Below are 15,835 nucleotides of genomic sequence, written 5' to 3' on the forward strand. Positions count from 1 at the left end.
AATAAAAAATTATTAAAAAGGGAAAGCATAATGCCAGTTGTCAACAAAAGAGGTTTAAAGACTCTCTCAAGGCAATTCTTAAAAAATGTAGTATGAACACCGCCAACTGGGGAACACTGGCCTGCGAGTGCTCCAGTTAAAGAACAGCCTTTACCAAAGGTGTCATGGGCTTTGAAGACACTCGAACTCAGAGAAACGTGCTAGGAGGAAGGCATGCTTGGCAAACCCTCACTGTGATCAACCTACGTCCCCACTGGGGAAGGATGTGTGGATCCAGAATTGGCCTCCACAATCACTTACGGGCTCACTGTTAAAACCGTGTTCATGGAAGACAATCTGATTTGGCTACGAGGGATCGCCAAAGAGGAAGAAGACACCCGTCAGCTCAGGACACACAAGCCTTCTTCTCCCCTTCCCTGATTTTATTCTCACAACAACCCTGTGAGGTCGGTTAGGCTGAAGGACAGTGGTCAGCCCAAGCTGTGTCCACGCAAGACGCTTTTGTAAAGTTCTGTTTGTGAAATCAAGTGTTGTGTCCTCAATGCGCTCTCTGTGGGGCCTACCTTTGAAGGGGATTCAGAAACTACAACTGCAGTGGTACCACGGGTTAAGTACTTAATTCGTTCTGGAGGTCCGTACTTAACCTGAAACTGTTCTTAACCTGAAGCACCACTTTAGCTAATGGGGCCTCCTGCTGCTGCCACGCCGCCAGAGCACGATTTCTGTTCTCATCCCGAAGCAAAGTTCTTAACCTGAAGCACTATTTCTGGGTTAGCGGAGTCTGTAACCTGAAGCGTATGTAACCTGAAGCGTATGTAACCCGAGGTACGTCTGTAATCCAGAACGCAGCAGCTGGACTTGCCGGGACCTTATAACACCAGTCCTGAAAGACCTACGTTGGCTCCCAGTACATTTCAAAGCACAATTCAAAGTGTTGGTGCTGACCTTGAAAGCCCTAAACAGCCTCGGCCCTGTGTACCTGAAGGTGCGTCTCCACCCCCATTGCTCAGCCTGGACACTGAGGTCCAGCTCTGAGGGTCTTCTGGCAGTTCCCTCCCTGTGAGAAGTAAGGTTACAGGGAACCAGGCAGAGGGCCTTCTCGGTGGTGGCACCCACCCTGTAGAATGACCTCCCACCAGATGTCAAAGATAAAGAACTACACAAGTTTTAGAAGACATCTGAAGGCAGTCCTGTTTAGGGAAGTTTTAAATATTTGATGTTTTATTTTTTTTATGTGTGTTGGAAGCTGCCCAGTGTGTGTGTGTGTGTGTGTGTGTGTACACTCAAGAATCCCCACAGAGAATCTTGGGATCTGTAGTTTGCAAAGGGAGCTGTAGCTCTTGGAGGAGTAAAGTACTAGCCATGATAGGTCTACTCTGCCTCCACAGTTGGAGGCAGTGAATGTTTCTGAATACCAGTTGTTGGAAACCACAGGAGAAGAGAGAGCGCTGTAGCGGCTGGAGAAACCCACCCAGATGGGCAGGGTATAAATAATAAATTATTATTATTATTATTATTATTATTATTATTATTATTATTATACTCAGCTCTTGCTTGTGGCTTTCCCATTAGGCCAAGCTGAGAACAGGACTAGATGGGCCAGTGGCCTGATCCAGCAGCCTCTTCTTAGCTTCTGAAAGGACATTCCTTTCCCAACCTGGAAACTCTGGTTTGTTCAGGGTTCTGTGCCTTTAAGCTCTGTTTTGGGAAAACTACAGTTCCCATCTTAAAAAGCAGAGACATCACCTTGCCAACAAAGGTCCATATAGTTAAAGCTATGGTTTTTCCAGTAGTGATGTATGGAAGTGAGAGCTGGACCATAAAGAAGGCTGATCGCTGAAGAATGGATGCTTTTGAATTATGGTGCTGGAGGAGACTCTTGAGAGTCCCATGGACTGCAAGAAGATCAAACCTCTCCATTCTGAAGGAAATCAGCCCTGAGTGCTCACTGGAAGGACAGATCGTGAAGCTGAGGCTCCAATACTTTGGCCACCTCATGAGAAGAGAAGACTCCCTGGAAAAGACCCTGATGTTGGGAAAGATGGAGGGCACACGGAGAAGGGGACAACAGAGGATGAGATGGTTGGACAGTGTTCTCAAAGCTACCAGCATGAGTCTGACCAAACTGCAGGAGGCAGCGGAAGATAGGAGTGCCTGGCGTGCTCTGGTCCATGGGGTCACGAAGAGTCGGACACGACTAAACGGCTAAACAACAACAACAACAGTTCCCGTAATTATTTTCCTGGTGGGAAAAATTGGACACACACACAAGCACAAACACACAGACTTTGTATGCTGAGTCTGCTTTCCTGCACCCAAGAATCAGGTGCAACGGCAGCCCCAGAATGCTTTCATGTGCAAATGAAGGCCATTAATCAACCCAGCATCTCCCTGTCATAGAAGAGTGACCCTGTGTGCGCAGGGGTGCCTCCCAATAATGCATTGCCGCACGCCAGCTGTTGCGCCCTGCCACATCAGGGCTGTCCTGCCAGATCTGGTTGGCACTCCCGGCCTGCCTGTGCTGCACAGCTGGCTTGCCTTCAGTGGGAAAAAGTCAGGAAGTTGAAGATGCTGAAGCAGATGGCGAGCAGGTGGCCACCCGACTTGTCAATCACGCATCCGACCTTGGAGCGAAAAATAAAACTCCAGAGGGAAAATTCCTGGCCTTCCCAAAATCGAAAGCCTAGCGATAATCAACCTGCGCCTGGACTGTGACTGCCTTCACGCTGATGGAATGAGCCTCCAGATGACGACAAATGCCTTGCATTTAGAAATCTAGTATTTCAGGGAGAAGGGTTCAAACTTAACAGAATCCCTCCACTGCTATTTATTTACTTACAACGTTGATATACTACTTCATCATTGGCATTTGCAAGCAGTGTGCATTGGACAAACCATACAGAGTAGGTTTGGCAGGAGCAGGGACCAAGCAACGGGAGCTCATCCCGTTGCAGGGATTTGAACCACCGACCTTCTGATCAGCAAGTCCTAGGCTCTGTTGTTTAACCCGCAGCATCACCTGCGCCTATGTAAGTTGTTAAGGGCCTCATAAATTAATGCCAGCATTAGCTTTGGAGCACTGGAGTTCTATGCTCTCAATAGCTTATCCCATCGATAGTCTAGCTGCAGAATTTTGCACAAGCTGGGGCTTCCAGTCTAAGTCCAAGGGCAGTCCCACACAGAACACATTGCAGTAGTCAAGCCTATGTACCTACCTGAATCTTAAAGAGGCCTTTCTCTGTGTTCTCCATCACTCGGAAGTCCAGAGCGAGTTTTTGGTGGCGGTGTCCCTAGCTATGGAATGCCCCACCTAGCAGAACCCACAGAGACACAAGCACTGACAGTTTTAGGACTTTTCTGTCCTCCCAGAACTATTTATTAAAACCTTAGCCTCTGTGCTACTTCTGGTGGTTTTTCGTTCTTGTATTTGATGGTGATTTTTCTTCCCCCTGGTTGCCTAGAGAGGTGTTCTAGTGCACCATAGGCGACCAGCCAAGTTGCAATTTCCCTCGGCTCGTGTTTTTCTGTGAAAATTGACAGATCACAGCGGAAGCAATGCCTGCCCTGAAAGGAAATCTGGGTGGGGAGGCATCAAGCATCCCGTTGTCAGCCAACATGTTAACGGCAGCCAAGTAAATGTTCCAGGATTTCTCCTCCACCAGAAGCAACGTGTAAAAAAAGAAAAGAAACCAGATTGGCACCTGTTACTTCACCAAGGCCAAAGAAACAGAGGAACATTATCAACAGCAAGAAACAAGTTGTATCAGCACACACACCCCGCACGTTCTTCCACAAAGCCCCTTTTCTACAAAGATATATCCGAAGGAAGAATTAGATTCTGTGATGGGCGATCACAGTGGCTGGCTCCATGCCATTGTCTTCCCTGATCATCTCACATGCCTGCAGCAGAAAACTTTGGTGGAATAGCAGCAGGGGCTGGTGCAGGCGCAGATTTGGCCCTCCAGGCCCAACTACTTGGCCCTTCTCACTCCAGGCCACGCCCCTTGCCAGTCCGGTTTTGAAACCTCCTAGAGTGGAGGTTTTCAAGCTTTTGGGGTCCACGGCTCCCTTAACCAACTACATTATTTCTGTGGCAACCTTGTGGTGCTTCAGAAGCCCAGTTATGTCACACCTTGCCTGTTTCTAATTCTGAAAGTTAAATTGTTGTAAGCTGGCCCAGGACCTTTTGGTGAAGTGCAGGTAAAAAAGGTAAAAAGGTCAAGGCCCCCTTGACGGTTAAAAAGGTAAAGGGACCCCTGACCATTAGGTCCAGTCGTGGCCGACTCTGGGGTTGTGGCGCTCATCTCGCTTTATTGGCCGAGGGAGCTGGCGTACAGCTTCCGGGTCATGTGGCCAGCAGGACTAAGCCGCTTCTGGCGAACCAGAGCAGTGCACGGAAATGCCGTTTACCTTCCCGCCGGAGCGGTACCTATTGATCTACTTGCACTTTGATGTGCTTTCAAAGTGCTAGGTTGGCAGGAGCAGGGACCGAGCAACGAGCGCTCACCCTGTCGCGGGGGGTTCGAACCGCCGACCTTCTGATCGGCAAGTCCTAGGCTCTGTGGTTTAACCCACAGCGCCACCCGCATCCCTCCCTTGACGGTTAAGTTCAGTCAAAGGCAACTATGGGGTTGCGCCGCTCATCTCGCTTTCAGGCAGAGGAAGCCGGTGTTTGGCCACAGACAGCTTTCCGGGTCGTGTGGCCATCAGGACTAAACCACTTCTGGCACAACGGAACACTGTGACAGAAACCAGAGTGCACGGAAATGCCATTTTCCACTGAGCCTCTTGGGCTTGCGGATCAGATGGTCGGTGGTTCAAATCTCCGCGATGGGGTGAGCTCCCGTTGCTTTGTCCCAGCTCCTCCCAACCTAGCAGTTCAAAAGCACACCAGTGCAAGTAGATAAATAGGTACTGCTGCGGCGGAAAGGTAAATGGCAGGTTTTTTATTATTAATAACAATTTTATTATTTATACCCTGCCCATCTTGTTGGGTTGCCCTAGCCACTCTGGGCAGTTTCCAACACATATAAAAATATAAGAAAACACCAAACATTAAAAGCTTCCCTAGTTATTTCTCTCCTTGATGAATCTGATCAGAGGACTTTCCTCAGGGAGGGTGCCACTGCTGAGAAGGCCCTGTGCCTGGTTCCCTATAACCTCACTTCTCGCAGGGAGGGAACCGCCAGAAGGCCCTTGGAGCTGGACCTCAGTGTCCAGGCAGAACGATGGGGGTGGAGATGCTCCTTTAGTACTAATACTAATTATAATTAATTCCAATCAGAATACATTCTCTAAAATCACCTGCTCTTTTCCGAAGCCAGATCAGAAAACAAGAAAATGTTTTAGAATTCATCTATAATCGGGGAAATTATGCCTAATTCGAGATTTTGACAAGCTCTAGAACTTCCAGGCACTTTAAATATGTTTTGGCTCCTTTTCTTACATATACAACAGAACCATCATTATGAAGCGTCTCATGCCTGTGGCAAATCTGGAGCTATACTTGATAATCCATTAACACCAATAGTCTTTCCTTGGGCTTTTGTTACTTTAGCCCACGTGAAACTGCTTCATCATAGAATTATTGAATCACAGAATTGTAAAGTTGGAAGGGGTCCCTAAGGATCATCTAGTCCAACCTGCTGCAATGCAGGAATAAGCAACTGCCCCATACAGGGATCGAACCTGCAGCCTTGGAGTTCTCAGCACCGCACTCTGACCAGCTGGGCTATCTAGCCTCTATTTTATACTTTGGGCTTTTCGTCTTTTACTTTTCAGCTGTTCTCTCGGTTCTATATACATTCCATAATGAAAAATTTAAAAACTTTGAGCACCACCCACAAATAAAACATAATAATGAATAGTACAACCTCTGAGTCCACCCGCCCTTTCCCCAAGCCGGATCATCAAAAAACCAAGCATGGTTAAAAACGGGGCCAGTTACAGCAGCCAAGACTTATTATCCTCCCCTCCCCCCCCCAAAAAAAATCCCACTGTGGCGTATATATATTTGCACAAAGCCGCTTGGCAATCCATCAAGCGAGTTGGCATTTTCGCCGGGCCGGAGGAACAGGTGCGGCGTCGTGCTGGCTGCGCTTTCTCCACGGCGCCCGGGCGAGGGAAGATTGCGCGCGTCCTTGGGGAAGCGCATTTGAAAGGGGCGAGAGAGAAAGAGCCAGAGATTGTGCTGAAAAGACAGGGGGAGCCCTCCCCATTTTTATATTTTCCAAAGCGTCGAGAGGAAGGAGTCCACCTCTCTCCCTCCCTCCCTCCCAGTCCCCCGGGTCCCCCCATTGCGCGTCCGAGGCGAGCCCCAATGCGCCACCAGCGGCCACGCCATCCGTGCCAAAAACTCCAGGCGCGTCAATGGGACTTGGCAGGGGCGCGCCGGATGATGGACGAGCGTCTCGGAAGCGCCCGTCGGGCCCCGCGCGCACCAGCAGCCGGGCGGCGAGGAGGTTCTCGCAGGAGGGCGGCAAGAGCAGGCGAGACGGGGTCCCATTGTGCCGGGCTCAATGCGGCGAGCCTGCCCCGCTGCGCCGGCCTCCATCTGCTCGCTGCGCGCCCGGGCCTGGGAGAGACGGGACATGTTTGGAGAGCTCCCGGGACCCCGCCGAGCGCGCGAGGCCTCGGCGCCCCCAGTCCGCTGGCTTTGCAAACTTCCCAAGAGCAGAGAAGAAAAGCGCCCCCTAAGGATCTATTGGAAGCCCCTCTTCTTCTTCTTTTCTGGGGCCTGGTCTATTATATCCCACCCCCGACCGTTTCCTGCGCATTCAGCCCGCTCTGAAAGCCGAGGTCGCCCCCTTTGCTTCAACCAGCCTCTCTGTCTTTTAAATTCCTTGCCAGCTCCGGCAATTCGTTCTTCACAAACGGCCCACCAAGGACTCCGGACAAGCGCGTATCCTTTCCAACTTGGGGGGCGTCCCCCCCTCCTCCCCAACTTCCCTTTCAAGAACAGAAGAAAAACGCGGCTGGATCAGGCCCACCGCCCATCTAGTCCAGCGTCCTGTTCTCACAGTGGCCAACCTATTTATAATAATAATATTATAATAATTTATTATTTATACCCCGCCCATCTGGCTGGGTTTCCCCAGCCACTCTGGATGGCTATTTCTCCCCATCTGGTCATGAATGGACCGCTGATTCTCCTTTTGTCTTACGTTTTTTATTTCATTTTATTTCATTCCAACTCTTCGCATACCACTTAACACTGCTGTTTCTTTCTCTTTTGCTTGTATAATTTTTTTCAAGCATTTTCACAATAATCTTCATACCCAATGATTCCATAAATTGACTTTCCACCCCCACTTCTGCAAAGTTCTTACCAAAACCTTTTCTACTGCATTATATTACACACAGTTTCTCTAGTACACTTATTTTATCATTCTTCTGCTGCTGCTTTTATCTTGAATCCTGCCAGCGATTTCATTAGACTGTAGTTTTTAAAAAATAGTCCACGAAAGGAATGCTGCTGTTTCTGAGCAGGGTGGGAACAGGTACCCTAAGATGTGCACAGATATGTTCAGCTGGGAAAAACAAGAGCTGGATCGTTTCCAGTGTTAGACAAGTAGAACATGATAACCTTTGGTCCATTAATCTCAGCAGGTCTAGCATGGAGGACTCAGTTGGGTACAACCTTTTTGTTTTTAGTTTAAGGTTTATTTTCATGGGCATAGCCAAGGGTGGGGTAGGGGGGAAGCTTCCCCGACCCCCCAGATAAAGTAAAACCATAGAAATACTTAACTGACCAATCACGTCGGTTCTGCCCCCCAACAAAAACCCTCCCCCCCAACATAAACCCTGGCTACGTCCATGTTTATTTTTATATTTTACTTTTTATTTCATGCGATTGATATAACCTCCAAGCGGTTTTCAAGGAATACAAAAAATTTCTGGTAAAAATACCAGTTTAACACTAAAAATAAATAAATTTAAACCAACAGTAAAGAAGAAGAGACGAACACATTGGCAGCTATGTGTCTGGATAGGTGTTCCTAAAAGAAAATATTTTAAGCATACCGCAAAGGTGTCAACAGGCAGGGAGTTCCACAGTTGCCACACTGAAATATCTATTTCTTATAACAGCCGATTGAGTATTATGTGGCACCTGTAAGAGTTCCAGTACTGCAAATCAAAGTGGTCGAGTGGGCAACACATCTAGGGCAACGCATGCAAGTAAACCAGCCCCAATATGTTAAGGGCTTTGTCTACTAATAGGAAAACCTTGAACTTGGCCGAGTGCATATCTCTGAGCTGAAAGAGCCTCACTCCTGTCAGCAGCTGGGCTGGCGTGTCCTGCACCAACTGCAGTTTCCCAGTCAAACGCAAAAGGAAGCCCCACAAAGATTACATTGTAGTAGTCCAATCTTGAAGTCACCAATTCCTGAACTGCTGTGGCCAGAGTTCCCTGACCAAGTCTATATACGGAGATGAAAAGAAAAGTCAAGCCGGCATTGGAATTTAATATCAACCTACTGGAGAGACGAAGGGACATGGGTGGCGCTGTGGGTTAAACCACTGAGCCTCTTGGGCTTGCCGATCAGAAGGTTGGTGGTTTGAATCCCCACGACGGGGTGAGCTCCTGTTGCTCGGTCCCTGCTCCTGCCAACCTAGCAGTTCAAAAGCACGTCAAAGTGCAAGTAGATAAATAGGTACCACACCGGCGGGAAGGTAAACGGTGTTTCCATGCGCTGCTCTGGTTCGCCAGAAGCGGCTTAGTCCTGCTGGCCACATGACCCGGAAGTTGTACGCCGGCTCCCTCGGCCAATAAAGCGAGATGAGCGCCACAACCCCAGAGTCGATCACGACTGGACCTAATGGTCAGGGGTCCCTTTTACTGGAGAGACAAAGCGACTTCAATACGATGACTTCTTCTGGAGAGCAAGATTGTGGGTAGATTCAGCTCGAAATGCAATGAAATTGACAATCTGAACGCAGGTGGATCATGCAAGTTAATTCAAATGAGATAATGTGCAAATGCTGGAAACCAACAGCCTGTGTTGCCTTCAATCACGCCTGTTTCCCCATTTTATTAGATCTGTACTATCCACATGTATTTGATGTGCCAGTGTCAGGGTACGGTCATTCATTGTTTGCTCTTCTGCAACTTTTGGGACTGCATTACACACCACACATTTAAAGAGCACACAAACACCCAAAAGTGAATCCTGGGAGCTGTAGATTATCTCTTACAGAACTACCATATGTTTTGCTCCATAAGACACACTTTTTTCTTCCTAAAAAGTAAGGGGAAATGTCTGTGTGTCTTATGGAGCGAATGTGTGGTCCCTGGAGCTGAATTGTCCAGGGGCAAAAAGCAGATAACGCTTTCTTTCTTTTTTGAAAGAGGGAAGTGAGTGTTGAAACAAAGCCACTGATCGTTTGCCAATCAGGGAGAGAGATAAGGGATGCTAGAGATAAAGGAGGCTGCCTGGAAGAGGGGAGGTAAAGACAGCAAACTTGCAAAGGGGGAAACAGGAAGACTAAAGCAATAAGGAGAGAAATTAGAAGAAAAGGAGGAGCAAAAAACTCCAGCTAAGGAAAAGACATTAAGGCAAACAAGAGGGAAGGGAGTGTGGAAAGGAAATAGCTGATTGGTGGGATCAGGAGAGAGATAAGGGGCGCTAGCGGAGGCTGCCTGGGAGGGGGGAGGTAAAAGCCCATGGATCCTCAGGATTTTTGCATTGGGTCACCCCAAATTCACCATCAGATCACATAGCATGTCCATGGCTACAGCCTGCACCAAAAAAAAATCATGCATCCACTGTTGCGTGGGGCTGCAGTGGTGCAAAAATGTGGTTACAAAGCACGGATCCACATGGATCCTCAGGATTTTTGCATTGGGTCACCCCAAATTCACCATCAGATCACATGTCTGTGGCCACAGCATGAACCACAAGAAACATACATCCAATGTTTCATTCAGAAATTTTTTTTTTTTGCTTGTTTCCCTCCTCTAAAAACTAGATGTGTCTTATGGTCATGTGCGTCTTATGGAGCGAAAAATACGGTACATATGCAGCACACTAAATAAACTAGAGTTCCCAGGCGGGAGAAGTAATATGCTTTGAGAACATAAGACGAGCCTGTTGGATCAGGCCAGTGGCCCATCGAATCCAGCGTCCTGTTCTCACAGATGCCAACCAGGTGCCTGTAGGAAACTTGCAAGCAGGACCCAGGCACAACACAATAACTGGCATGCCGCAATGCATTATGGGATGACACCCCCCCAGCCGCCCCTGTAAGCAGGGCCGCTCTTCTATGGCAGGAAGGTGCTGAGTTGATTAATGGCCTTCATCTGCACATTAAAATATTCTGGGGCTGCCTTTGCACATTTTTATTGGGTACAGAAAAGCAGACTCAGCATTCCTCTCCCAGAAGAAGAATTAGGGGAACAACAACAACAATTTATTACTGATACTCCGTCCATCTGGCTGGGTTTCCCTAGCCACTCTAGGTGGCTCATAACAGAATATTAAAAACATGATAAAACATCAGATATTAAGAACTTCCCGAAACAAGGCTGCCTTCAGATGTCTTCTAAAAGTCAGGTAGTTGTTTATTTCCTTGACATCTGATGGGAGGACGTTCTGCAGGGAGGGCGGGTGCCACTACCGAGAAGGCCCTCTGCCTGGTTCCCTGTAGCCTCACTTCTCACAGGGAGGGAACCGCCAGAAGGCCCTCAGAGCTGGATCTCAGTGTCCGGGCTGGATGATGGGGGTGGAGACGCTCCTTCAGATATACTGGACCGAGGCCGTTTAGGGCTTTAAAGGTCAGCACCAACACTTTGAATTGTGCTTGGAAACATACTTTACCTACCCCCCTCCACAGAGCTACAATGCACAGAACCTTGAACAAACTATGGTTCCCAGGTGGGGGAAGGAATGTGATTTTAGAAGCTAAGAAGAGGCTGCTGGATCAGGCCACTTCCCCATCTAGTCCAGCATCCTGTTCTCAGTGTGGCCCAATGAGAAAGCCACAAGCAAGACCTGAGCACAAGAGTTGTCTCCCTTCCTGTGGGTCCAGCAACTGATATTCAGAAGCATTACTGCCTCTGACCATGTTAAGGTAAACACAAAGATAAAGGACCCCTGGATGGTTAAGTCCAGTCAAAAGGATACTATGAGGTTGTGGCACTCATCTCACTTTCAAGCCGAGGGAGCCGGCGTTTGTCCACAGACAGCTTTCCAGATCCTGTGGCCAGCAGGACTAAACTGCTTCTGGTGCAACAGGACACCGTGACAGAAGCCGGCGTGCATAGAAATGCTGTTTACCTTCCCGTCACAGCTGTACCTATTTATCTACTTGCACTGGTGTGCTTTCAAACTGCTCGGTTGGCATCAGAGCTGGGACAGAGCAACGGGAACTCACCCCATCGCGGGGATTCGACTTTCTGATGGGCAAGCCCAAGAGGCTCAATGGTTTATATCATATCGCCACCCATGGAGACCCAGCATAGCCATTGTGGCTAGTAGACATATTGTCCTCCAATAATTTGTCCAGTCCTCTTTTGTAGCCATCCACGTTGGTAGCCATCACGGCCTCTTGGGGGAGCAAGTTGCAATGGGTGAACAAGTCCCTCCACATATGGGACATGATCAGCCTGGCACCTGAATCTTATCTCAACCCTGGCAATGGAACAAAACCCTTCATCACGCCCAAAGGCAAACAGGCTAGCTTAGGGGCCACAGGCCAGGATGTATCACACAACACAGAGAGAGTTCTGTCCTCCTACAAAGGGGAACAGTTGGCTGGGGGGCCCTTAGGAGTAGGGCTGGGCGATATCCAGTTTTCAGCATTGTGATATATCACCCAGTTAAACATCACAATATACCAAAATACAGTGGTACCTTGGTTATTGCCTGTTGTCTTTGTCCAGCTGGACCATAAAGAAGACTGATCGCCGAAGAATTGATGTTTTGAATTATGGTGCTGGAGGAGACTCTTGAGAGTCCCATGGACTGCAAGAAGATCAAACCTCTCCATTCTGAAGGAAATCAGCCCTGAGTGCTCACTGGAAGGACAGATCCTGAAGCTGAGGCTCCAGTACTTTGGCCACCTCATGAGAAGAGAAGACTCCCTGGAAAAGACCCTGATGTTGGGAAAGATGGAGGGCACAAGGAGAAGGGGACGACAGAGGATGAGATGGTTGGACAGTGTTCTCGAAGCTACCAGCATGAGTTTGACCAAACTGTGGGAGGCAGTGGAAGGCAGGAGTGCCTGGCATGCTCGGGTCCATGGGGTCACGAAGAGTCGGACATGACTAAACAACAACAACAACCTTGGTTATTGAATTTAATCTGTTCCAGAAATCCGTTCGACTCCCAAAACCTTTCGAAAACCAAGGCGTGGCTTCTGATTGACTGCAGGAACTTCCTGCACTCAAGCGGAAGCCGTGTTGGATGTTTGGCTTCTGAAAAACATTCAAAAACCGGAACACTTATTTCCGGGTTTTTGGTGTTTGGAAGCCGATTTGTTCGACAACTAAGCCGTTTGAGGACCAAAGTACCACAGTATGTCTAAAATAAGGATGGAGCTCTGAAGAGGCAAATGCTGGCTTCATGGTTTTCCCCGCATCGTGATTTTTTGCCAGTGTCTGCTCTTATGATTTGCAGGAGGCAAGGGAGAGCTGAGCCAGGAGAGTTAACAAGGGCTGCAGGAATCAAGAGAAGCATTGGTTTCCCCCCACATTTGCATAGCATGCATGTCATGCTTCGCAATACATTGCCAGGCAATGTATTTACGGAATTACAGAAAAATTATGCAACTGCTTTCATGATATGGACTTCAAACCTGATTCACATCTGATGTCAGGGCTGGCCTTGACCAACATCATGACAATGGAGGTGGGAAACAATGATGGGGAACGGCACACAGAGTCCAACGTGGGGGGGGGGGCAGGGCAAGGCAGCAACCCTGGTTCTCTTCGAGCAGCAAAATGGGACACGCCAGCCCAGATCTGGAGGTTCCCCATCCCTCTCTAGGACAAGACGAGGAAGGCTGCATCCCTCTAGGACTTACTGTACTGCAACTCCCATCAGCCCTGCCCGTTGGTCGTGCTGGCTGGGTCTGATGGGAGTTGGAGTCCACCAAGTCCTGGAGGGCACCAGGTTGGGGAAGCCTGAGTTAAAGAATGGAAAATTAGTTTCGTATGCCTGGCTGGGCTCTGAAATGTTTGATGCTCACCCACTGTAGACCACACAGTACACTTCCAGTACAGTGTACTAATGCCAGTGTCCTGGAAGAAGCAAAGATCATCAGTGTCAAAGCAATAGTTCTTCAACATCAACTTCACTGGGCTGGTCATGTTGTGTCCTGATTATCGTCTTCCAAAGCAACTACTCTATTCCAAACTTAAAAATGAAAAGCGTTTTGTTGGTGGTCAACAAAAGAGGTTTAAAGACTGTCTCAAGGCAAATCTTAAAAAGTGTAGTATAAACGCCGACAACTGGGAAACACTGGCCTGCAAGTGCTCCAGTTGGAGAACAGCCTTTACCAAAGGTGTCATGGGCTTTGAAGACACTCGAACTCAGAGAAACGTGCTAAGAGGAAGGCACACTTGGCAAACCCTCACCGTTATCAACTCCTGCCCGGAAACCTATGTCCCCACTGTGGAAGGACGTGTGGATCCAGAACTGGCCTCCACAGTGACTTACGGACTCACTGTTAAAACTGTGTTTATGGAAGACAATCTTACTTGGCCAGTGGCGTAGCGTGGGGGGTGCAGGGGGGGCCGGCCGCACCGGCCGCAACATCTGGGGGGGCGCGCTCGCACTCGCAGCTCTCTGCCCCTACTAAAATCCACGGGTTAGGGGGCGCAAATTACTTGCCTTGCCCCAGGTGCTGACAACCCACGCTATGCCACTGTACTCGGCTGTGAGGGATCGCCAAAGAAGAAGACCACACAGGAGAACACAGTTCAGCCACTGGGCCAGGGGTGGGGAAATTTTGGTCATTTGAGTGTTGCTGAACTCCAACCAGGGTTGTCCCAAGTCATTTTGGCAGCTGAGGCTAACCACAGAATAGTGCCCACCCACCCCTGCCAGGGAAGAAGTGGTGAACGAAGATCTACATCAGGACCAAGGAGAGAATTAAGATCTAAATCAGTACCACGGAAAGAGTAAATAACTACATTGTGAGCTAGAGTGGGAGGAGACCAGTAGCCAAGAGACTGTTGTAGAGGCTGCATTGCGGGGGCAGATATCACCTCCAAGGATCATGTCTCAGCTGTCAGTGCCGCCACAGCAGCAGTGGGCATTCCTCAGTGGCCAAATTTTCTGCTTCTGTGGATCCTGCCGCCCGAGGCAGTCGCCTCACCTTGTCTCATGAGTGGGCCGGCCCTGACTCTCATAATCCCCGGGCATTGGCCATGCTAGCTGAGGCTGATGGGAGTTGTCGTTCAGCCACATCTGGGCGACCCAAGATTCCCCACACCTGCTCTGAACCATGAATTAATAAACCATGGCTAAGCATTCTGTGTGAACCAAGTCCTTAGCAGAAATCCATTAAGCCTTAACTATTAAGAATTCCAGAATCTCTGCCGTCTTGCTTTGCAAATTTAATCCGCACCAGTGGATCACCATGATTCTTTTCTCTCTCTCTCTTTTTAGTATATCATGCAAGACTGATATGTGCCCAACACAAGATCTCCTGATAGATCTCTGGCGGATTTTGCTATCGGTTTCTGACTCCCACTCGTTTTAACAGCTACAGGAAAATGACTTTTCCCACCTCAATTAGGCTGCTGAGATGAAGACAGCCCACCAGGAGGGGGGCTGTGTCTGAAAGGATTGCAAGTTCAGTACTGAAAATAAATCCCTATGCTCTGAGTGTGCTCAGAAGCACTCTGATTTGTTTATTTTTAAAAAATTAATAGTACAGTGGTACTATTACATACACTTCAGGGTACAGACTCCACTAACCCAGAAATAGTACCTCGGGTTAAGAACTTTGCTTCAGGATGAGAACAGAAATCGCGCAGCAGCGGCACGGCAGCAGCAGGAGGCTCCATTAGTTAAAGTGGTGTTTCAGGTTAAGAACAGTTTCAGGTTAAGAACGGACCTCCGGAACGAATTACGTACTTAACTCAAGGTACCACTGTATGTCTTTTGCACCCAGCTCCGGTTGTTAGGTTTTGGGGGTCCCAATATAAACTAGGGTAGATCTGACAAGCCTGAAATTGTACCGTTCCTGACCTAAGGAATCCCCATTGACATTTCTTCTTGAATTTCAAATATCCCTTGTGGCAAAACATTGGGAACAATAATTTTGAATGGTGCATCTTAGTTTTTTAAAAATATATTTTTAAATCCTAGTAAGATTCATGCCTAGGTCCAAAGTGTGGGATTCCCTGATGCCTTTCATTTTATAGTTTGGACAATTTCGTACCGCTTAATGACAGCTGTCTCTATGTACAGGACACTCAGTGAAACAAACAAACAAAATGAGTTAAAACTCTCACATCAACATTCAACTAAAAAGCCGTATTAGAAGGAGAATATTGCATTTTTAAGTACTCACCCCTAATATTTTATTTTGTGCAGAGAAAAGTCAACATTTAAAGAAGTGTACTGAGCTGACGATATTTATGATTGGTTTCAACTGGATGTGTGTGTGCATGTAATCTTCTGGATTTTGAAATGTATGGGAGTTAATGAGCAAATTTTTACTCCTTATAGCCCCCTTTTCCTCCAGCCCCCACCCAAAAAGAATCCAACAAGCCCCCCCCCCAAGTCTCATCACAAAGATGCAATCATATTTCTAATCAAACCATCTCAACTGGAGATTCTGTGATGAAAGGACTCTTAAACAGAAGAGGCAAGACTCTCTATAC

General features: G+C 48.1%; 1 protein-coding gene across 3 annotated transcripts in view; it reads right to left on the reverse strand.

Annotated features, from left to right (window-relative positions):
* The window catches only part of DRAXIN (dorsal inhibitory axon guidance protein), a 36,893-nt gene that overhangs the window by 18,431 nt on the left and 2,627 nt on the right, over nt 1–15,835 (reverse strand). The window contains exon 1 of one of the 3 annotated variants that reach the window (XM_081923781.1): nt 5,305–6,274. The exons of 1 other annotated variant lie outside the window; for it this stretch is intronic. In XM_081923781.1, the coding sequence (XP_081779907.1) occupies nt 5,305–5,356 (52 nt within the window). In that variant the 5' untranslated portion in view covers nt 5,357–6,274. Of the gene's footprint in view, nt 1–3,215; nt 3,556–5,304; nt 6,275–15,835 lie in introns of those variants that run through there. One more of the 3 variants, XM_081923783.1, reaches the window with a different exon arrangement.

Source organism: Podarcis melisellensis, assembly GCF_964234715.1.
Source record: "Podarcis melisellensis genome assembly, chromosome: 8".
NCBI classification, from domain to species: domain Eukaryota; kingdom Metazoa; phylum Chordata; class Lepidosauria; order Squamata; family Lacertidae; genus Podarcis; species Podarcis melisellensis.